General features: G+C 34.7%; 1 protein-coding gene across 1 annotated transcript; it reads left to right on the top strand.

Moving 5' to 3' along the window:
• The first annotated feature begins 893 nt into the window (after positions 1-893).
• Positions 894-17,256, top strand: LOC126821428 (extracellular tyrosine-protein kinase PKDCC). The gene is made up of 5 exons (XM_050549850.1): positions 894-1,585; positions 7,209-7,337; positions 15,522-15,730; positions 16,411-16,667; positions 16,997-17,256. Exons 1-5 carry the CDS (start codon positions 962-964, stop codon positions 17,254-17,256), a joined length of 1,479 nt encoding a protein of 492 aa, XP_050405807.1. The 5' UTR covers positions 894-961.
• The last annotated feature ends 8,718 nt before the right edge of the window (positions 17,257-25,974 follow it).

The following is a 25,974-nucleotide window of genomic DNA, read 5'->3' as shown; positions in this document are numbered from 1 at the left end:
CTTTTACTTTTCTATTTGATTCTTTGTAGGGCTTTAGACTAAATTAGAAAGAATAAAGTTCATGGTGTGAACATCAAAACTGAGCTTTATTGTCTTTTGAGTCTAGGTAAAGGGTAGCCTTACTTATCTACCGCTGAATCTAAAAATCTAAAATATAATATAGGTATAATAATTATATACCTGCCAGGACATTCTAAAGCAGATATATATAATTAGAAACTTCGGTTGTGTTTTATTGTCCGTTGACACTATATCTATAAAGGATAAAGCTGGTATTCAGTAGCCTTATACTTATCTACCGTTTAAAAAATCTAAAATATATTAATACAGTATAATATATATATATAATTATATATCTGCATGTGCATTTTAAAGGTAACATACATATAATTAGAATGTTCGACTGTGTCTAATTTGTGTACAAACTGTCGATAGTTGTTTTGAAACCAGATAAATATGAATAACCTCTTTTACAACATCAGTGTAGTTAGTTCGTGTCTCCTTTTACGGATATATAAACTTGCACTTACATAATATCGAGTTTCTTAAACAAAATCTCCTGGTTTTAATTTATTTGTACTGAAAATATTTACCTTCTTTACGAAGTTTTGTGTTAAAACTATGAAATCTTACCAAACTGGTTCAAATCTGGTTTAACGCCTGTTAGATCAGTGCATGTTACTGTTGTGTTGGGTTTTCAGGTAAAGTTACTATCAAATGAATGGATGGTAGTTTGTTTAATTATTGTATACAGCATGCACACTGAATCATGATAAAACTTGTCTCCAACCATTTAGATTTAAATTGTTTGTTTTGTTTTTGTTTTTAGTTCAGTTTCAATGTTACATAAAATCGATGTACATGTCGTTGACCCTGTTTTCTTTTCCTTTCAGATGCTGAGTGTCGTGAGAAAGACCTAGAATATTTCCAAACAGAAAAAAAAGAGCTGTCAAAGAACAATATGAGTTGGAAACGTGGTCGTCATCGTCGCTCATCAAGCGCGGATAATGTATGGTATGTAGCAGGCTCGTGTGTCGTGTTTTTCCTCTTAGGAAATCTATTAATGTTTCAAACATATCATGGCTTCGTAGAAAACAGAGGGGAACGATCAATGCATGGCGACTCTTTGCAGGATCATCCAATTTCCATTAAAGATCTCACCGGCAAACTTCTCGGAAGACCCTTGATGATAAAATACCAGTTCGATCAGTATTCCGTGTTTGAAAGCCGACTCAGGAAATTAATGGAAAACACACAAGACAGTGGACGGGGTGACATTTTCACTCATCATTTATCGACGACTGAAACAAAATTCGATAAGAACGGTAATCGACTCTTAAACTGTGATGATATTGATAATATAACGGACAAGGAATATATCGCCTCGGGCTGGACTAAGGCCGTATATAAGGGTATGTACAAAGGGTCCCCCGTGGCTGTAAAAACTGTAGATATAAGAGGACAAGACGTTGGGTCATGTGTAGAACAAGGACGTACCGTAGAAGATTGTTACTGGAAAGCAGCACAGAAAATAATAAATGAGATAGTCATTCTTCAAGGAATTCCCCATGATAATATTATTAAGGTGAGCCATATATAATAACATTTTAAGAGTTATTGATTTAATTTATTCCTCAAAAATGAAGGACATACTACATTACACCAACTTATATGCCCAACATTGAAATGTGGATGAATATTGTCTCCTGTATTGGTCCATTACCAACAATTACTTGTGAATACTCTGCGACTACATTTATCATCCGATCTTTTTACAATTTCCAGTAGTTACTTTTAGAGTTACCACCCTTGTTCTTTTTGTAAAATACTCTGCAGACTACATTTATCATCCGATCTTTTTATAATGTATATAGTGCTGTAACAGTAAGGGGTGAAAAGGCCTATTGAATTTCAACAATTTCCAGTAGTTACTTTTAGAGTTATGACCCTTCTTCATTTTGTAAAATTTCGTGAACGCTCTATCCACAAAAGTTATAATCTTATCTGCTTTAAATTTGTATTCATTGTTCGAACTGCATAATGAAATAAAGGAATTCAGAGAATCTTGTCAACGGGATAGTGACATTAAAAAAAATTGATTTTACGATAACCGTTGCGGATGTATTTATTGTTGGCTAATTTTTGACAAGAAAGTCTAGATTTGATTTTATTTTAAAAAAACAGAATCTTCAACACATATATTTTATGGTTTTCCTTTATTGTGAGAGCTTAGATTTTATTAGATTCATAGAAGTTATTCATATTTCATTTCACGTTTACATTAAAGTTATTGATGGTAAATATTGATTAAAAAATTGTCTGTTTATCCAATATATAATATGAAAAACGTGTACACCTATAGCTACATGAATGTGCTATGGTATACACCCTTGAGAAGACATTGATCAATAGAATAATTGTATACAGACTGGGTTATGTCTGTGACACACCTCATATCAAAGTGTTGATGGAATAGTTTCAATCAACATGAACGCATCAAAAGATTAAACTTCATGTATCATCAACAACCTCATAATTCAGCTGCACCCTGTATTGTTTGATTATTTTCTCAACATAGAATACAGTATAGGTTACGTTTTATTAACAAAGTTGGCAATAATATCGAACCTTAGGACATACCCCCCAAACGAAGACATAATACTTTATTTTGTGTAAAACGCCATCACGGGGATGAGAGTTTCAATAAATGCTTTTTCGGCGTGAAATAGCTTTATTTTACGTACGCTTCCACCGAGGTGATATCGCAGACAATAACATGTCATTGTGATATTATTTACAATGTGATTAGCGAATAGGATATAAAAGGATTAATAAATATTTATATATATATATATATATGTACAGAGCAAAACAATAAGTGACAGGACGAACGAACATTTTACAGAACAGACACAAATGTGGACGAACATGACAATTAAACCATGGCCCTAATATTATATAATATAAGGTCCATCATTAAACCTAGAATGTACATATATATTGATAGAAGTCAATTCTGTCGGTCTGGTCAATTTGTCCGGTTGAATGGCAGGGCGGTACAACTCTTCCTTGGGGCTTGTTGGTGAGTGTAGGACCTGGTCCTTTCTTCCTTCCATTTTTTCTTCTTGTCGGGTAGATTTCATCTTCATTTCTTTTGTTCGTTCCTTTTGATAACGCCCACATTGAAACGAAGAAGTCTATTGATTTTCACCGATATCGATAATTACTGCTAGAGTTATGACCCTTGATTACTTTGAAAAATCTTGTGGATGCTTTAGAGACCATAGTTATCATCTGATTGATTTTATATTTATACACTGTGTTTACACCTATATATAATCGTTTCGATTGACTTTAGATTGATACAGAAAGTTTAAGGTCTTGAGACGAAAAAGTATATTGATTTTCAATGATTTTTGATAACTTGAACAGCTAAATCCACGATATTACATGGTTTGTATACTAAACCTTAGCATGGGCCAAACAAATTCTAATGATTTTCTGATCATTACTTAATGAGTAAAATATGCGACAACTCTTGTTGACTGCCGGACGATTTAGCTGCTATGGGCGTATGTTTCGTTGCCGGACGATTTAGCTGCTATGGGCGTATGTTTCGTTACCTGTCAACCTATCTTTTTATTGGTTCTCTGAAAGAAGAAAGACAAGACAGAGAAAAAAGAGAGTACCTGGTCTTATGTTGTTGAAAGTCGTTTAATAAAGCTTCCGGGTTTAGATGGGAGAGATTTTGAGAAAAAACAATACATTTATAGTGAATGAAAACTGAAATTATATAGCATTCCGAAAGTATGGTCATATAGTTGATCGTAATATATATATATATATGGTTTTAAAAGCAATCTTTATTTCGAGTTCATATTCAAATACAATAAAACATTTAACATAGTTACGTGGATGTACAATCAATCGTAAATTAAAATGCATGTATACCCGTTTTTATGTTTGAGCTTTCAAAAGGCAACTCGTTGTCAATCCACGAATTCCAAACACGCCTGTTCCAGTCGTGTCAAAGATCACACGAGTTGCGAGAATAAACTTTAACTTGCAATTTGCCAGGCAGGTGTGAACTTATGTCTATGGGTCTTAGACAAACTAGTAGAGGGTTACGAAATTCAAACTCAGATAACCTCTGACGTATACCCTGCAGGCTGGATGACAACAGACCTTCACAAGCATTTTCAAGAAATACATATTAATTCGATGATAAATCCATTTGCCAAACACATCAATACAACTAAATACACCAAAATTTTTAAACTTTTTTCCTGCTTTTGTTATAGCTAAAGTCATATTACCAACTTAATACCTGGATGGGATCAAACAAAACACTATTTATGGATGGTTTATTATACAAATTAATAGTGTTTTATTTGATTATGTTCCATTTACTAAATGCGATTCAAAGAATGCATACATTTACATGAGATATTGCAGAGCAAGAACCGAAATACGAAACTATCTAAAGAATGCTAAACACGCTTTGGGTGACATTTTCAATTACATTTATGGAAATCATGAAGACACAAGACACAGTAACTTTTCACCCACGATGTTGCACGATTAATTGTAGAGTAAAATGGAAAATTAAATTGTTCTGTTTTATGCCTTCCAAAATATGTCATGCATTCTTTATCTGACAACAGGCGGGCAAATAATTACCTGACGATAATGTTAACTCGTCCCAATATCAAATAGTACATTCTTATTGCATTATTTAATCTAGCGACTTGGCAATTGATGAGTCGTTATTTATACATTATGCACGTATTATCTTTCTAAGAAATATAACCTATATAGTATTTATTCTAGAGAAACATGTATATATCAAATAACTAAATAGTTATTGTGTTCAAATACCATCCTACATCGTTAAAGCTCTTTTATAAATATAGTAGATTTTATTGCTCCAGAAGGGGAAAAGGTCTGCATCGTTTATAATACTTATCATTTTGTTAGCGCGTTTCGGGCGAGCTTAGGGCGGAGTAGGTCAGCACAAAATCATACCTTAACGCACATGTCAAACAAAATAGAATGTTTGCTCACCGACTCTATGTAAATCTCCTGTCGCGTTAGTTTGACGGGATGGGAGACACGACTTTGTTTAGATAGGCTTACTTATTTAATACTTTGTGATTTGTAGTGAATTGTACACACGTAGAAAATAATTTGTGAATATTGAATCTGCTTTGGTGATGTGAAATTTAAATGAAATTATAACTGTTCAATAGATAATCTTCCATGTCAGCATGTGTGCGTCATTAATTTCTCACGGACCACACGCGCAGTTATCACACTTTTAGTAAGGTATATATATATTCACTATACCAAATGGTTGAAGATATTTTTTTATGTTTTGTTAAATTAATCTGCACCAATAGATCCTATTTATAATATATTCGCCTGTAATTGCTATTTGCACGGCCTGACGTAAACTACGTCTAATGAAGTCCTGATCCGTAAACGGCTCCATCTGTCCGCCCTGTTTACACGTCTGCTCGCCAGATGGAGAAAATGTGCGATGGCTTCCTTTTTCTGAACCTCATATTTTGATTTGTTTATGTTTTCAATGTGTGACATTTTGAATAAATAAATATTCACAGAACTGATGATTTGGCATGCATCTAGTTTTTACTCTTAAACTCGGAAACCTGAAGTAGATTGAAGATTTTAGCAGCTATGGTAACAAAGTTATTTGTAGTAAATTGCCCTTGCCTTACTAATAGAATATTTTCCTGTAATGCAGATAATAAAATATTTGTGCAGCTACCCCTATTGTTTACTAAAGTTGAGCTCACTTATATATAGAAATAAAATAAATTAATTGAATATTTTAATTGGTTGGATTCTACCTAGCTCCAGGTCTATGTATACTGTTGAAGGGAACAACTATTTAGGCTATATACCGATATGTGTTTTATCTAAAAGAAGATTTTATTGCATTTACGTATAAATTGTCAGTATAGAAAATTCAATTACATGTACCCATCCTAAATCTGAGCTGTTTATACGCCCAAATTGTCATGTGATCGTATATTGCCGTCGCCCCGTCCGTCCGTCCGGCGTCCACGCTCTAAAGCCAAGGCTAAGGTTACTATCCGATAGACTTTGAATTGATACACAGTGTTTACGGCCATGAGACGATGACGTCTAGTGATTTACAACAATTTCTGATAATTGCTGCCGGAGTTATGGCCCTTGATCACTTTGAAAGATCTTGTGGACACTCTAGAGGCTAAAGTTACTAACCGATGGACTTTAAATTTATACACAGTGTTTATACGGTCAGGAGACAATCGATGAAGCCTATTGATTTTCAACATTATCCGATAATTACTGCCAGAGTTATGTCCCTTGATCACTTTGAAAAAAACATGTGGAAGCTCTAGAAGCTAAAATAATATCTGATTGGCTTCAAATTTATACACAGTGTTTAAGGTTGTGAGACGAAGAATCCTATTAATTTTCAATGATCTCCGAAAATTACTGCCAGAGTTATGACTCTTGATTTCCGATAATTACTGCCAGAGTTATTGCACCTGTTCACATTGAAAAATATTGTGGACACTCAAAGAGGCTAAAGTTAATATCAGCTGATTGCATTTAAAGTTATGATTACTAGAGAAATCTTGTGGGCGCGCTAGAGGCTAAAGTTAATAAAAAAATTTATACACAGCGCTTAAGGTCATGAGACAAACACTGAAACAAATTCTAACGATTTCTCGTTATCAAATTTTAGTATGTCGGACGGCTTAGCTGCTGTTGGTGAGGTGTTGAAATTGAATGCAATATTCGAACACAATTGACCCTCAAATTTTTAAAAATTTCACGCAATGACCACCCCAACCAAAACATATCGATTTTCTTATATATTACTTGGCCTGTTTACTTCAGTGCCATCGTTATTTCTTTTAACCTGCAAAACAACATTTTCAGCTAAATTAAATTTACAGTGGCGGACACAGAAAAAATAAATCGATTATAAAGCCATTTAAAAAAAAATCTTATTTTCAATCATGAAGGATTAGGGAATGGAAACTTTAATTATGTACTAGACCATACCCGACTTATATCAAGCCATTTGGGGAATACTTTATTGCATTACTGATACCATTTGTAGGCCATGTTAATAATACCAATTGCACACTGCTGGCATGTATGTAAGCTAATACCATTATCATCTGTTTTAGGTAATTGGGTTTTGTGTACCCAAAAAGGATGCCGATAAAGATGGTCGAACCGTTGTTATGGTTACAGAATTGGGAGAAACTATTGATTTGATCAAACTGCTCCAGATGTCGTGGGAGGATCGTTTAAGGGTAAGTGTAAACATTTCTGGAGTGTTCCTCCCCTTGATTATGTTTCTTCAATATTGATTAGGCTTTTGCTTTTAAACAATTATAGTATGCTACGATATACTCAATTATGAGTCAGCTTACATATTATGTAGGTTTGCACGTTTGCTTCGACCGAACTTCTTGAAAAACCTGAATGCTGTTATGCCAGTCAAATGTTGAACAGTAGTGTTAACTCGCTTTATCAAACTGGCAATTTTTGACATATAAACCAATATTTTAAAAATCTATCGCTTCTGGGTGAAAATATCTTAGAGTTATTGAAGCTAAACATGCTTAAAGGCTTATTTGATATTTTGTCCAGTTTCGTTCAATATGCCACTTGGAAATAGAAAAAAGCAAACTGCAATCACATTAGCTGTTGGACATACATACGATATAATTCTGCAACCAGTCAATATGATAAAACAAACTCAATTATTACGACAGCTGTATCGCTTTCAAGTGTAAATGTAAGAAGGTTTTAAGTAACATTCGTTCCCTGGAGCACATTGCTTTAATGGTCTAAATGGAATTAAAGAAAGGGTCGTGTAAAGGAAAATAATGTACGTTCCATCCTTGGAATCGATGCCAGCGGCCTTTTTAGCCGCGTTTAATGGCAGATCAACGTTTTGAAAAGGAAAGACGGATGTTTGCGTGAAATTACATCCTAGTTCACGTCATAACAAAGTAATTAACTTACCAATAACCCAAGTTAAAACTCTATTCAAAAGTTATGTAAGTAAAGCCAAGCGTAAACAGACAATTTCAGATAAGTTTCTATACATATTATCGATCCTCTATAATATGTTATAATGTTAGACAATAGATACAAATGCGTAAAAAAAAATCATTTCCCATTTAAAAGCTTTACTAAACCACTTTTGTAATACTAATTAAAGCTAAATAAACATGCAGTTTTCAATTAACGAAATTTTAGTGTCCTCGAGTCCAGATTTAGTGCAGTTGATATATGTATGTCAAAGATTTGAGAAATCTGTCGGTTCTTTATATTACCGGGAAAGAATTAGGGGAAAATTATAGAACAATATACTAAGTATTAGCGAGAAATAATTTGGGGAAATTATAGATGTTGAGTAGATGATTTGATAAAAACACCGTGTATCTAATGTCCGATAATTCAATGATAATGTCGGTAAATGACGGCAATAGGCTTGGAATGGAACCAAATGAAATCATCGACGATTGGTTTTATGTTTATGTTGACATTTGTGAGAATAGCAATATATCATTACTCATCAGGAGACCTTACAACCCCGGCGACAAGAATTTAGCCAAGCAATTATCGGTAAAGGTTACAGAATTGGTAACGTGCGAGCTATACTGTGGTGATAACTGTATCATTCTGTAATAAAACTAGTAAAAGCATGAAGAAGTATTAAAGCTGTAATGATAGAAGCATGTAATGTGTTTTTGATGAACTGTTATGACTGTAGCGATCGAGCGCTGTCGACCATTCGCCCATAAAATGACGTATTTTCAACCCGAGCTGCTCAGAAACGGGAAACTAACAGCCATACCGACATTTCACTGGATACAGCTTGATTGCTTTCTATCTTACATTATGTTGAATTTGCTTTTTACATCTTAACCATGACTATTATTTTCAGTATTCTGTTCAAATATCATGTTTAGATATAAAAATCAAGTTAAACGTTGAATGCAAGTTCATATCCCCGTATAATTGTGGGTAATGAACCATGCTTCATGGGACGTTCAATTTGCCATTAACATTTTATGCTATTCAAGTCTTTAAAGCTGTTTTACGGCTGAGCTAAAATAGTTTTTATTGAAACATACCAAGAGCAGGCAAGTGGCGACCATTGAAAAGGAGATTTGAACAAACAATTATGACCTTAGTAGACAAGATTTTTCACTTGTACGATTATACAGAAAAGATTCCCAAACATCTGTATATACACAAACATGTAGATCGTAGACTAGGTTACGCGACTGGTTAAAAAAAGCAGTAATCTGGGTTCTCGTCTGGCGGGAGTAATTTTCGAACTGGCAGGCACACGTGAATTTGATTTATAGTTGTAGATATTTGGTTTATGTCAAGATGATTGGCACCTGTCAATGATGGTGCTTGTTAGCGAGCGGTTAGGTTAGTTTAGAGAGAAAATTGAGAAGATGTCTTGTATTAGCACTTTAACAACAGATTAGTATAATGTTATCATCGATATATTTTACACACACAAAATTTGATAGAAACAAGAGTTGAAACGACGGTTAATCATATATCGATTTTATCTCGTGTTATCAAGTTATTAAGAAATTTACTTATATCGATCCAGCTTTCTAAATTAGCCCATTAATATACCCTTACATGTGATTGAAAAGCACTTAGCTGTTTGACTCACCAAATATTTAGCGTTCCCATCCTTATGTTAATGTTAAGTCTGAAGTTTCTGACACACGCTAATAAAAGTTTTATTTCTGGTTCTGAATTTAAGAGATCACCAAAAATAGTTTTAACCCAAAGACAACCAGAGACTGTCTTCATCCGAAAGACATCCTTTAAGCGAGTCAAGAACTTGCGTCGTATTATTGAAATAATTATCTTCTTAAATTAAAACAAGATGCCATATAAAGTTTAAAAACATGTTAAGATCATTGTTACATGTCTGTCTCGTTTGGTATTGAATAACCATTCTGAAGTGTTCAGTTTCATTTTACGTTCAACTGTCATCATAAATTCTACTCTGGTCGTGCAGACAAACGAAATGTCCAGCTTTTGTAATCCAATGACGTAACGCACTCAGATGAAATCTTTTACCGATAGACTGGCAGGTTTTTCTTACACAATACTCGGGTACCGTTTCCTTGGTAACGGCATACCTGATCGATAGGAAGGCAAATCTGTCATTGATAAGATTATGATTGACAGCTTCAAAAGTACAAATACATCAACTATCTTCAAAACACACTTCATAGTCTTCATTCCAATCTTTTAATCTGAAGGCAAAGATCTATGCCAAGTTGCATAACTCTTCCTACAGACAACCCAAACCAAGTAATTTGTCAGTTCACTCAATCCACTGGTCTTCATTGTGCTATGATGAAATAAGCATTGCCCAGGACCAATTGCTAAAGAAAATCGCATTATTTTAGCTCCGAGCAACGAAAATACCATTAGTTTCCAAGACTAGATTCATCATGGTTGACCTTCTAAAAGGTATAAATGAGCTTCCATAAAAAAGAAATGGCGAATTCTTCAATTTTCTGTAATCAAATTTACTCTCTTGGGTGACTTCTGGGCATCATACGCTCATCCATCCTGGTATTCACATTTTAACACCCATTAAACGCAGTGCTTATATAAAAAATGTACTTTATTTATTATCGAAAAATGACCTTCGTTAATATTTTAAAGATCGTATCAGAAAAGTTAAAATCATTATTTCTGGTCATTTCTTTTGAGACAAAGATAGGAAAAGACATGATGTTGTTATCGATTTGCTACAAAGATTACATCCAGCATGTCTTTACTTACGAATTGTTACATAAATCTATTTTTAGAAGGGCTATTGGCTATAAGTAATTTTTTGTAATTATCACTTACAATTACTACGGAAATCAGATTATGGTAAAGTATATTTAGAATTAATATTATCTAAAACAAAATATATAGAGATGGTGGGCAGGTAGTCTAACGTGTGCGCTTTAGGTCATGATTAAGATCAGTCACTTGAACATGACAATGAGTAGAATCGCATATCTAATATCTTCAGGTTTCCCCGATTCCTCCGGTTTTCTCTCAGTGTAAGCGAATTGTTGAATATGTTAGACCAAAATAGTCCCAAACTGACCTAGCTTGCGTTGAGTTGACGTTAACGCCCTCCCTCTATCTCCCTCTCTCTCTCCGCCGCCAGTGTATCTATTATTAATCAAATAGCATTGGTGAAACATTTATCTTAAAGTAATGGACAGAATACGTGTTTCTTCGTGAGTTCACAACCCGTTTTATGGTATGTTCTGCATAACAATATACTAATGCTTTATTTATCCAGCCCGTAGTCTATGTTTGATATACAAATAGATGCACAATGTATATGGCTACTCATTTCTTGACCCTCGCTATAGAATTTGAAATCACTTAATTAGAAGATAAATTCTATACGTTGCACTAATCCATTCTAAGATTATTTAAAGGGCAGGGGGGAACTGGGGGTATCAAGTATCTAATGGAAATGTGAACATTTATATACGTGTCAAATTACTAAATTTATTATATTAGATTTAATCGTGGCGCCAGTCTGCACAAACACTATTTACTAAACATCTTTGAGGATGTTGACAAATTCAAAATTCTATCCATGACATTACATTTGTTAATATATGGATGCATTTTGGGTATGAAGAAATCCTTATCGAGCGTATTTTTTTTTTAATTTGATAAATATTGCTACCACTGTGAACTATTAAATATCTGAACAGATATCAAAACTGACAGAAAGACAGCTGCGACGAACAATATGTAAACTATTTACAGGAATTGCATACATGAACAAATAGTTTCGCTGAAGACAATTTACGTTGCCGAAATGGATCTTAGTTTTTCGTTTAGTTTTTCCTCATTCTTTTGCTTCTCTTTGTGTGAATAGCAAGAACATTTATCACCGATACCAGGGAATTGTGCAGTAGATTTATTTTTTTGTGCTGTGCAGCTGTTGTGACCATTGTCTTGTGACAGATTCTTACAGGATCAGGTTTCTTCACCAACAATGGTTGTTAGGATTGAGTTGCATGTATTGATGGCATTGGGAAGTAACCGGCACAATAACTACAATTTTCGACTTTGGTTTATGTCAGCTCACTTCCTAAGATTTATCCATTGTGTCTGACTCATTGAAATACGTGCCAAGAATAATTAATTCTTAGTCAAAATAATACACGTTTATATATTCGTCTTATTTACCACTATTGTGTATTTTAGTAAGCAACGTGCTAAATTCTACGTTTAGATAAAAATAAATTTTATAATTAAACGTTCAACACTCTGAAAGTTAAAATAATAGGAAAGTAATTTGATATTAAACAAACATGCCATTTCAATGCATAAAATGAAGGTCATAAAACATTTTTATTTTTTCGAGAAATGACTGGATCCACGTATAACACATTGATTTCAAAAATAAATATGGTCACTTGCCAGAGCTTACTTTTTTTGCAAAAAGACCTTATTTAGTTAAGACGCTCTTTTAGCTATTTTATATATATTAGTGCTGAAATTCATATCTCGAAAAAACCAGGGGACTATTGAAATTGGTTCGTCTGTCTGTCTGTCTCTCCATCTGTCTGCCTGTTACACTTTATGGCACAATAAATTATCTTCTAAAGCCGAGCTCACAACTCGCCGTACGTGTTTTGATACGCACGGATCATAGGGTTTGGTAATTCGTAGAACAACCGCAAGAAACCGGATGAAGATTTTGTATGTGCAGGACCAAAAGTCTCCACTACGTCTACGATCTTCTACGGTGCCGAAAACACGCAAATGACGCGTAAGACTCACGCACGGGTTTACTAAATTCTCCCCGAGAACTGCCCGTAGTAGCACGTACGACGGGTTGTGAGCTAGGCTTTATTTATGGGTGTCGGGATGGCGAGATGATGATAATAGTAACACTGCCTTATAAGGGAAGCGATGGGTGGGGTTAACGCGTGCGATATTTTACGAAATTTCACCATGAGTGGTGTTGTGGCATCGTGTACATTATAAGAAATATCGCTTCGAAAATGTAGATCGCATTACCACAAAGAAAAACTGTTCGGTAACCATTTTAGTGGTCTAGTCTTCACCATTTGTGATATAATTACTTATTTCAGTACAATCTGTAATGATGCGTGTTGGCAATAGTGCGTTTAAAATCGATTTGTACTTGCGTAAGGCCCCTTAGACTGTATCAATTGTAGCGCTAAACAGTTAAGCGCAACAATATTGTAGCTATGGGGATATCAGCTCGCGGTTGGCTTGTTTTTAAGTAGGATGCCACTTAATAATTTACTTGGTAGTCTTTGATAATTAACATTTTAGAATCACGGATGTTTAAATATGAATATTTTAGCTCACCATTAAAAAAAGATTTATTGAACATAATGATGATACGACTCACTATCATCATTTCAAAATTCATGACCATAGATTCATTTAAAGAGAATTTATATACCTACATATACTGTCAAAACATTGATCTTGGACACGATTACATTTAGGTATGGTTACCAAATCGTGTTATGTGTTGTATTATAAGACGAATTTGTGGAAACTGAATTAGACTACAGGCTTGAAAATTATAACGTATAATTTTTTAAAAAAGAAAATTGGCATGAAGATGGATACGTGAACATCTTTCTCAAATTACCATTAAAGGATTATTGTCAGATATGTCTCCTTGTCAGTAACTTATCTTAATGATCTCGACTCTATAGGGGCCAAGTTCATCGCGAAATTACTGGTAAATTAATAGCTTATCATGAAAATAGTGGTGTATTACTATTAACGGCTTAAAATGCTTGATTTCGATGACAAATTGCATACATAAAGCCGAGTTGAACTATCTGTCAATACCTCTTTAAATTGTACCAAACCGCCTATTCATTATATACTGGTTAATATTGATTCAGATGGCTCGTACCTTTAAAATAAGATAATTATAGGATTGTTATATTATATCTTATAAATGAAATATGTTGATATAATGACAGCTTTACGTGGTTTATTTGATACTCAAAATCAGGCAAGCATTGAATAATATAGACCAACATCGTGTCATATGGATTTTGAACATACCTCAATTAGTGTCATATTTTTTCGATATTTCCTTTCCTATAGCATTTCTAGTTTTTTTAAAGCGATGTATCGATCGAAGCTGTCATAAACCCAGCGTCTTATTTATGAGTAGGTTTATTCAGTTGACCTGTATTGATTACAAATATAGATGATCAAGACACATAGAATAATTTCATGTAGGGGTATATTGCTGCACATGTATATTTCATCTGTCAATTATTTCCCATCAATCCTCCTAGCCATTTTATTTCTGTATTATTGTAAAGGTCAGTTGTTGGGTGGAAAATGAATTGAAACGTGTAATTGGTAGTACAGTAATACAAGACATGTCATTAAATTTGATAGAATTACAATTGGTATTTACTAGTGGGTAAACATGGTGGTCTATAAATAGTAGGCATTTAAAATAGGTTGTTTTACGGGTTATCCAAACTGACAGGTTTATAGAATAAACTTTACTGCATCAAAACAAACTTTACAATATTATGTGCAGATGTATTCAAATAATTTTTTATTTTATAAAAGATATTTGTCAGAAAATTGGCTATTTACTCATGCTGCATGATTTATGAATTTCTATACGCCCACCTTGAAATGTGATCCTATATTGTCGTCGTCCCCGTCGGTCGGGCGTCAACAATTGCTCGTGGATGCTCTAGAGGCTAAAGTTAGTAGCCAATTGACTTTAGATTTATACACAGTGTTTAAGGTCATCAGACGAAGAAGCCTGTTGATTTTGTGGATGCCTTAGAGACGATAGTTGTCATCTGATTGATTTTATATTTATACACCGTGTTTATGCCTATATATAATCGTTTTGATTGACTTTAGATTGATACGAACAAGTATATTGATTTTCAATGATTTTTGATTACTTGAACTGCTAAATCCATGATATTAAATGGTTTGCATACTAAACGTTAGCATGGGCCAAGCACATTCTATTGATTTTCTGATAATTACTTAATGAGATGTTACTCTTAATCAGATTTTAGTGTATTATAAATATTTCTTACCGACAAAAATAAAAATATGCGACAACTCCTGTTGACGCCAGGACGATCTAGTTGGTGTGGGCGTATGTTTTATTGCCTGGCAACCTATCTTTATTTATCATTTTCGAATTTACGAAACATTAACAATGTCTGATTTAGCCTACCTTTATATTTTATTGGATTGGACTCTCTAAACCTGTGTGTTGTCTTCTGAAAGGCTTGTGATTCCATAACTAACAATTTTGGGTCTTCTTTTCTATACGAAATCGACTTCAGTGCATTATTTTGAGCATGTTCGTTCCGACAAAACTGTGTAATCTAATCTAATTATTAAAGTTTCGATTTATTTACTTCCAGATATCCCATGATGTAACGAATTTAATGGAATTTTTAGCTAATACACCTTATGGTTCTGTCTCGATGAATGATTATAGACGTCAACAGTTTGTTTTAGTTAATGGACAACTCAAGTTATCAGATGTTGATGACGTAGGTTTTGATGAACCGTCTTGTACCAATGATAATGAATGTACAGTTGTATTTTCTAGTTCAAACTTTACAAAACAGTAAGTTTTATGTAGCTCATATAATATTGTTCTTCACACAAATCTTGGATAAGTTATAGCTTCACATCGGGCTATATTCCGCTGTGGCCCCCGAATTTGATATTTATTGTTCTGTATTTATATATTTACAAAACAGTATGTTTTAATATTAATATACAATGTGGCTCATTTAATATATTACTCCACGAACATATTGAATATGGTATAACTTCCCACAGTGGTCTATTTTGCTGTGGCCCTCGATGGAAATTAGGGGATCACGTGGCTAAGTGGGTAAGACGCTAGCTCGCTAGCCTGGAGGTCGGGTGTTCGATCCCTGCATTGGCCGAGAAAGTTCATCCAGATTTTCCGGCGTGGTTCTCCCTTGTCAGTGGTGCAGAACGGAGGGGCTGACAAGGAAAGCTATCTAGTCGTTCGGATGGGACGAAAAACCGAGGGCCCGTGTACACATTGGCGTGCACGTAAAAGATCCCTTGGCAGTTGGAATTCGATATAAGAGTAGGCCGTAGTGCCGCTGTCCGGGCAAAATTTCCCTCATAGCACACTGTATGGCGTATGCCCGTCTTCATTAGCCCAGGTTAGGAGCAGAACAGTAAGACGTTAAACTCCATTTCATTTCATTTCGATGGAAATTAGTGTAAAAGTGTATTGCATTTAATATTTATTATTCTATATTTCAGTTTATCGTGTATTGGGGGATATTGTTTAGGGTATAACGAACATAGAAATCTCTTCAACACCGGCCGTCATTTTACAACGTTCCTCCTCCCACATGGTGCACCATTATTACTAAAACCACATATAGAACAAGTTGTCAATGCTTACAGTAATTTAACACTTAATTCTGGACTACTGGTAGATAAAATGAATACAATAGTTAATTTATATAAAACTGGCAATTATTTGAATAGAACTGTACCAGAACAGCATAAAACAGGTTTGTTTCTGGTATTTTTTTTTTTAATTTAAGCTTAAAAGCGTTGCATAGTAATAAATCCAGTTATTGTGTATCCATAAAATTGCACCTTGGGTTATTTGATTGGGTGTCGTTCACGGGGCCGTGTAATCAGATAATATTTCCTTTTTATTCGAGAAGTTTAGTAGGCCCTTTCCTGCAGACTTGGCTTTTCAAAAAACAAAACCCAAAAATGTAATAATCGGGCTTTATTCTTTAGTACCATCTTGAACAGGCATTGTTGTCTCGAGGATATTTCACTTTTCTTTAACATGAAGTCTCAATTATTTTCAAATTTCTGTATTTTTCAGAATTTTTAAAACATACACAGAGTGATTTACCTGGTCAACATGATTATAGGTGTAGATTTTCTATGTCTGGTGTTGGTTGTACTGTATCAGTATTTGATCAGAGAGAAGCAGAAGATATTTGTAAAATAGATCCTGAATGTAAAGGTTTTGTGATAACTGACCAAAAAACATGGGCAGGTAATATGCCCTTCACCTGTACTTTTATTGTTTTAGATGGAGTAACTAACATCACTTTTAGGGCAATAAGGGTCCTATCATAAGGCTTATATGTTTTGCTGAATCTAGTAATTGTGAGTCTCTGCACAAGTTTGCTAGGTTCCCACTGTCGTGCGATGCGTTACGATAGGATTGTCCCTATTATGTCCACGATTTGGTATGTGAAGATGCGTTCGGATTCGTTTCGATACGATCAACACGATTGCCACGACTGACCTCAATATATGATAGGACCACCACGACTACTCCACGATTAAAACGACGATTTCAGTCGTAGCGCAAATCGTGGTAGTGGGAACCTAGCATTAGGCAATTAAAAGTAAAATCCCAAAATTCGAGCAAATATTCTGAATCTAACCACATATGGGGCGAGACTTTTCATTTAGCTAAAGTCATTAGCAATTAAATAATAATACACAGTTGGGATGGCCTAGTGGTCTAGAGTGTCACGCTTCGACCTCTAGTTGGCCAGTCACCTCTGGCTTGCGGCTGTGGTTTCGATCCCAGGTGTGAGCGTATGTGGCTTGGAGATAGGGGCGCCTTCTCAACCTCGTGGGTTTACTCCGGGTACTCCGGTTTCCTCCCACAGCAAAGACCCCTGCGCGTGCGCTGAGATCATTAAAATGAACTTGTCTGCGATATCACCTTCGGTGGAAACGGACGTTAAACGCTAAGAACAACAACATGAGCGCTGAAAGTAAACCCGCCGCATACAGCGAATTTGAGATAAGTTGGCAGACCGTCATCGGAGCAGCTTACAAAATGCACACCAAGGCCGTTTTAATAGTTTATCTCATATGTGTACAACACGCTTTTATTCCCGGCATTGGTTTTCTGTGTTTCTTGATCTAGGTTGCTATAAAGAGAGTTTTACATTACTTACATATGTAATTATTGGAATGGAGCGTCTAAACATCATCAATAAAATCTTCCAAACTATTGATTTATTATCTCAGTTAGTGTAATTCATTGTCTTGAGCATCTACTAACATTTCTAATTTGTCTGTTGCGTGATCCAGGTCGAATATTTTCAACAGTTTAACAAATGATAGGCAATAATATGTAATATATAACATGTAATATACGCCACCAGTCTGGAAATGTACATTTTTGTAAGCCCACGTATAACAATTTCCGTTTATTACGGATTATTGAAATAAAATTATACCACATGTTAGTCCCGAAATGACCTAGTTTGTGTCGAGTGGACGTTAAACCCCATCTCTCTCTCTCTCTCTCTCTCTCTCTCTGATCTGTATGATCTGATCTGTATGAAATTGACTGTAAATGCCCCCAATTACCCACAAAAGAATAAATATGTAACAACCCTTGTCGATCGCACGGACGATTTAGCTGCTGTGGGTGTATGTTTCGTTGCCTGGCAACCAATCTTTTTAAATTTTAACCGCCTTCTCTTATTTTACAGGAAGAAAAATAGTTCATTTAAAGAACGGAATAGGAAGAATCTCCACCAATGAAAATACGGATTTATTAATTAAACCATCGTGAAATTTGTTGAAACATGAATTTTAAGAGCAAATCTGTGATAACTGTGTATCTAAAAGAATTCCTTCGCGTTGTTATTGATAAGTTGAAAGTTATGCCGATTCCACAGTGAGTGACCAGGGTTGTTTCTAGGAAACCAAAGAAATGAGAAACATTGATTGTAACATCAGGCGTTAGAAAGATAACATCGAAGTGTTTTGTACAAATGTGCCTTTTTTATAAGGCCTGACTAGGATTCCATCTTGTCTAGTGCTATTGAATGCATGTGTAATTTCTGTTTTCGGCAGGATTCCGATACATAACCATCGATCATGGCGTCACGTGGCAGGAAGTAATAAGGAAAGATATAGATGGCAGACAACATGGCGGATATTAGCAGACGTGATACCAAGTAGTTGAACATTCAACAATATTGGAAGTCGTTTTAGAACTGATGAGATGTCTGAAAGCCAATAAGATAAACCTGGAATTAAAGTGTGCAATCATTACTGAAGATGGATGCCATCAAACTGTAGTAGAGAAGTCTGAGTGTAGCCACTGATTAAATACCACAATACTTTCAACTGTTTTAGTGTTTAGCGATGGTTGGCAGTTATTAATGCCAATGGATGTCCAGTATAGATGATTTGCTTTTTCAAGGCTATATACATGTGCTTCATTAGGACATAAAAACTAAATAATTATATTTAATTGTAGATTGTGATGAATGACGGTTTTAGCTTTAAGACAGGTATTTTTATGAATGTATAGAAATAAATTTATTATTTGCAATGCATATCCTAAAGAATGTGCTATTTTAATAGGTTTAATGTGATTCTCAGAATAAAGAACATAGATAATATTATTTAAAGTATATTGTTTCAATGAAATACTAGAAATAATTATTTGTAAGTATATTAGGCTATATTTGAATGTGTATATTTTGTAATATAAATCTTTGTATAGTTCTACTATTTTACAATTAAAAATGTATTGGTTTACAATAGTTTACATCTTTGTGTTGCTTTGAATAATGTGTAGACCAATTTAAGCAGGGGGGATTCGTGGACGCTTGAGTTTACAATTTGCAAAGTTTGAGAGAACATCATCAGAATTAATGTACAGATGAAGACATACTCAACAAGGCATTATATATTTTTAGATCGTTTGTACAGTATGCCAATCGAAGCTGATATGTAAGCAGAGAAACAAAATTACTTACTAAACCAAAACTTCTTATGGGGTTAACAAAAACATTTCAGAATTGCGAAACAAAAAAATAAATTCATATCATGTACATTCTTATACAAAATACAAAATCGGTTCCTGGCAACTACAACTCCTACACCATAGTCTGTAACTTTGATTGTCTTTACAAAGAAAGTGCTTATAATCTTCGTGACCTTTAAGAAATTGCCATGTTTAATGTTCAGGAATAGATAAAAGATACATAGAAGTGGTCAAATCTCAAATTGTTCGTACAAACTTTACATTACACAAAATTTAATGGTTTAACACACAGTTTGTAGAAATTAAATCAAAACTTTTAACAAAATCTTTAATTCTATACTGTTTCTAAGTGAGAGACCGTTCGAGTGTCGTTTCTGTGAATTATTTTGTTCTTGAGTTACTTGTATTTGATAAACAAACGAAATCTCCACATACATTTCTACTTTATTTCTACTATTTACATCTTATAAGAAATCGTTGAACTAAATTACACCGAATGACATTTACTGAACAAGAGAGAATAATATTGGTCTCAGATGGTTTAGTCCTTTGGACTAGACTTGTTGATAAGTTGTTAGGACCTCAAATTTCTAACTTAACGATGTACTAAAAGTGAAAACAGCATTGTATAAAAGTGAAAAAAGCTTGGTGAACTGGTTAATTGGTAAAACGGTGGTAATATGGATTCCAGCTGATAAATAGTCAAAACACGGGAACGGAAGGGCGGTAAAAACAATGCACTTCCCTTCATACAGTTAGACCTTTCTAATCCTAATTATGGACTACATTGTACAATACAGTACGTGCAAAGTTTACTTGATATCCCTCTTCTAAAATATTCCGGACATAATTTGTAAAGATGATTGTGGAGTAGAGAATTATCGTAAATTAATTTTTACAACATAAAATAAATAAAAACGTTCCAATTTCCTATACTGTTCCTCACCAACCGGGATAATCAAGACGATAATACGACAAGGAGTGTGCTATGAGGGAAATTTTACCCGGGCAGCGCCTTCGAATTTGTAAAGAGTTCTTTTACGTGCATTGGTTTTCGTTCCATCTGTCAAGCCCCCTGTCCTGCACCGCTTGACAACGGCCAACAACGGAACTAAACTCTGTACTCCCCGATTAGTGAGCCAACGCCTTTCTGTCCGTTTTCGGAATATATCTTTGAAAATGCCAAAAATATCATTTACAATGAAATAACAATCAAACGGACTTGCTTCGATTTAAAAGTGATACTTTAGTTGCCTCGGCTCAAAAATGTGGTTTATCGTATGGCTATCCACAGGGCTGCTGCATAATAAATTCATGTCATTGCTGGGTTATTCATTATAAAGTGTAAAGTTTATAAAGACGATTGTTACAAAACTATGTGAAAGATAGTTAAGGGGGGGGGGGGCTGAATAGATGATGGTGTAAGCGAGTTTCATAAGTTAATTATAGTGACACAACGAGTATATGAATAAATAGACTAGAAAATATAACAGTTTTATAATCGTTTCTCTGTTAAATTTATTTGAACTTAAAAGACATTATTAAGACAGGCGCACGTCAAAGAAAGCCCCTCATCCTATAATTGCATTGCCCTTTCTAGCTTAAAAAAATATCTCCAAGAGATTGTATGAAATACTACCTTTCACAAATCAACCACAAGGATCGACAATACGTCTTTATGGATTGAATCACTCGCAAAATACTTCAGAGAAAGTTGATATTATCATGACATTAACCAAGATTGCTTTGTCTAATATTTGCGATTTCCTCCCTCTTACCGAGAATTATGTCGAAAACTCTTTTTATAATATAGCCTTAATCCGAAGAATTTCATCAGTTTGGAATTGAACGATGGGGAGGGAACTGTGCCTTCGAAAAGAAAAATTACGAATTTCGGTAGACCCAAACAAAAATAAACTACATGTATACACCCAAGGTTTTGTTTTTAAAACCCATTAATACCTTTGTCCAGTATAGCATTCGGAAAGATAAATTAGGAAAACGTTTTGGAAATTTACGATATCATATGAAATCTTACTACAACCTTAATGAAGAATCACACCGAATTTGCTCGCTAGATTTCATATGTTCAAACGGGTAAACACTAGACAAGTCTTGAATTTGTGAAAGTTCGGCAGGGTTCTGCTATATGAGGGAAAATTGCCCGGACTGCGGCATTTTTCGTCCCATCCTGACGAATAGACTTACTCAACAAGCCACTGTGGCTCCCAGCCCCAGGACGCTAAACCCCATTTCATTTCCTGAAGACCAGATCACCAATCCCTGCAAGTTTGGAAAGGAAATGATCAAAAAAGACTGTAGTGTCTGGCGGACCGACAGACGTGGGTGACGATAATATACATTCACATTAAATTTGGGCGTAAAAATACACAAGGGTCATGATTACCCCCATTAGGAACACTTTGGAATAGGTTTGGAATGGAAAAAAAATATTTCAGATGGATACTTTGAATTTGTAAATTAGCAAACGTGCCATTTACGCTTTAAATGTAAGTCACTTACAGCAAGTGCAGGAGGGCCGCAGAAATTTAAAACCGGTAATATTTTCTAATACATGTTTTTGATATAATGCGTGTCATTTATACGCTCCATTCAACAATTTGAAAGCCGGGTTTGGTTTTTCCCTGAATGAATAATAAAAACTCGAAACCCAGACACCTGGGCTTGCTTCCTAGTTTGTGTGGATTTTTTATTATTATTATTCTTTTATAAAAAAAAAAGTGAGTTAACCCCTGAAGTTGCGTGTAAATCTGTAACTTTTGACAAGACATGATTTCATTTAATGAAAAGCAAATTAATATAGGACTAAATCAGTTTTATCAAGGGTTTTAGTTGGAGAAAATGTGAAAACAATCATTCAAAACAGTCAGTGATTCATAAGTCTACACCAGAAAATGTAACCAGTGACACCTGAATGAAACGATTTGTTTCGTGACATGTTGGTATTTTTCACTGTAGTTATATAATACATATATTTCACTGCGAGGTAAAGACTGTCTAGGTTACGCGAGTGCCGCAGTCTTCCATTCTAATATAGATATGGCTCATTTCGGTAAAAATACGATTTTTTCTCGAAATTTTGAAGCCCGACTAATAATCAATTTAAAGGTTCAATAATAGAAGGGGCGATTTTTGCTTCTTGTTTTATGGTTTGCTTGTTTGTGAGACTAATCGATTCAAGATAATTTATAATTGATTATCTCTTTGTAATACTTAATTACGGTAAATTAAACGGAAATCAGTGGTGGGTGTGTATGTGGTGTGTGGATTGGTGGATTGGTGTATGGGGGCGGGGGGAGGGGTAATTAATATTACACCAAGCAGAAATAATTATCTTTTTAAACGTTTTTTTTTTATTCCCAGTTGTCCCTGTAAACATGGGGATCACGTGGCTAAGTAGGTAAGACGCTGGCTCGCTAGCCTGGAGGTGTTCTATCCTTGCATTGGCCGAGAAAGTTCATCCAGATTTTCCGGCGTGGTTTCCCCTTGTCAGTGATTCAGGACGGAGGGCCTGACAAGGACAGCTGTCTATAGTCGTTCGGATGGGACGAAAAACCGAGATCCCGTGTACAAATTGGCGTGCACGTAATAGATCCCTTGGCAGTTGGAATTCGATGTAAGAGTAGGCCGTAGCGCCGCTGCCCGTGCAAAATTGCCCTCATAGCACACTGTATGGCGTATGCCCGTCTTCATTAGCCAAGTTTAGGAGCAAAACAGTAGGACGTTAAACCCCATTTCATTTCATTCCCCTGTAAACATACATCCATACAAGTCTGTTCAATTAATCTGTAAATAAATTTCTGTTTAGCCAACTACAAAAGGTGGATTTCACCGGTACTTTAATAATGAAAGATAAACCATAATCGTGATTTATCGACAAGCATACCAAATAAATCTACATCAATTTCAAGATCCATTTTTGCATAGTTATCTTAAAGAAACATTTATCTGACACCCTTATATAATTTTCTTTAAAATATTAAATGTACTTAAATCTTATAATTATTATTTAACGTTAGATTAGAAGCTTGTTATGTTGGCATCTGATGTTTCCAATTAAGAGGTAAATTTATGAATTATGGATTGGTAATTGATAGAAGAGAGATAATATTTATCTGTAGCGGGCTAATGTGTTGTTTGTAGATACTTTTCCCCCAGTGTCAAAACATTTAATAGAGATGTTTTATCAGTTCGGCATTAATCATAGGAAAGTGTACATGACTTCAACAGCTGGGCTAGATTATCAATTCATATTGCCTTAATTTTATTGAAGGGGTTCTCCTATATACCGTTCAGACACTTATTTTTAAACCAGTTCAAAATCACCGGGGTTTTTAAGATAATGCCGTTTGGGATGCTACATATGCAGAATACTGCGAGTTCCCATATTATACAGTGTAAGAATAAAAAAGAAGACTTTATTAAATAGGAACCGGACCCAGGTTAATGAACAATATATTTCCAAAATCTTAACTGATGCCCGTTAGAATGACAAATTATAAGTTAAGCAGATACGACGTATATAGACTGATATAATTTAGTCGTCAATCGAACTTTAGACCAATGAAGACAATCGTCCATATAGCAGTAGTTAATATACTGATTATGCTGGTAACCGTTGCTTCGGGAATATGCATATCCCTTGATTCAACCCTTTGCTTGTGGACAAGATCGGATTGTATGTCCCAAACCAAATTACAAACATTAACCATATATCGCAGACCTCTGAGGGTTTCCAAAAATTGAGGAAGGTGAGATTCATATTGAAATTATCAGTTAATATGAGGTTCCATTAAACTTAATCATATCACTACGAACAGCCATTATGCTCATTAGAATAGAATTTATAGGATTGATGCTTTAAAGTAGAATATGTGCTTACGTGCAGACATAAATAATGTTATACATATCTTTCAGGATAAATGTTTTTAATTTTTTAAATTACTTGCACCCATAAATCTTTCTGATATAAATTCTTTATTTAAAGAATGGGTAACATGCCACATAAATAACAAACGGAAAATATATTTCTAAAAATAATAGTTCTGTTAAATACTACCAATCAAGTAAGTTTACTTGCATTTGAAGAAAAATCGTATACGTAGATTTTATTTAACCCAATAATTTTAAGATACACTCGATCGTGTTCATAACATGTGTTATAATTCCTTTTTCTTCTAATTGAATACTTTCAGATTTGTTTAATACATTGGTGAAAATATGAATATTAATGAAATGAAACAAGAGTGAAGATTTTTATGCAGCATGTAGCCACAATAAAAGACATTGCCATTTTAAATCGGTACATGCGATTTAATATGGAATCAAATAAATAGGATTTGCAACAAAATAAGAAGGCAGACTATTATGCACAAGCATTCACTATCAGCATCACAATCCAGCCTGAGCCAGTTTTCTCAATGCAGCCAGGCAACAAATAACACCCGTTATCGGGCAAGAGCAGATAATCTAGACATGAATTATTGTGCCTGTCTTTTCGGCGAGCCTTGAATAACCGACAGAGATACCCCAGATGACTGGACGAAAACATCCGTCCTTATACGTGAATCGTGGTTACAGAATGGTAATCAGAATGGAGAAGCATGTGCGACTGTGAAGTTTTAACGCCAGGAATAACTCTAGAAATCGGGCTAGGATCTTTTCAGACAGTAATTACTTGCTTCCTTCCATATGTTTAATGCGAAATGGGCACCCGAGGCCAAGTCTGGTTTGTTGATGAATGAAATGAAATGTATAGTCTATATCAAGTTTTAATCATGAGCTAATCAACACTCAATACTGGTTTCTTCCAAATGACGCAACGTGACCCATCAAATCCAATTTCTATCAGTCTTTCTAGACATTTTTTATTTGTGACACCAGAAAATTTAATCACAGAGGATAAACATTTTACGTGACGTCATTTCAAATTTTTTCCAGACAAATTGGAAAACTTTTTGAACAATGGAGTTGGACTTAATAAATCCCTCATTTCCCTTTTCCCACCATTCGCATCGCTTGATCGC

The sequence above is a fragment of the Patella vulgata genome, chromosome 5, assembly GCF_932274485.2.
Source record: "Patella vulgata chromosome 5, xgPatVulg1.2, whole genome shotgun sequence".
Classification (NCBI taxonomy): domain Eukaryota; kingdom Metazoa; phylum Mollusca; class Gastropoda; family Patellidae; genus Patella; species Patella vulgata.
This window is presented reverse-complemented; position numbering and strand designations above follow the sequence as displayed.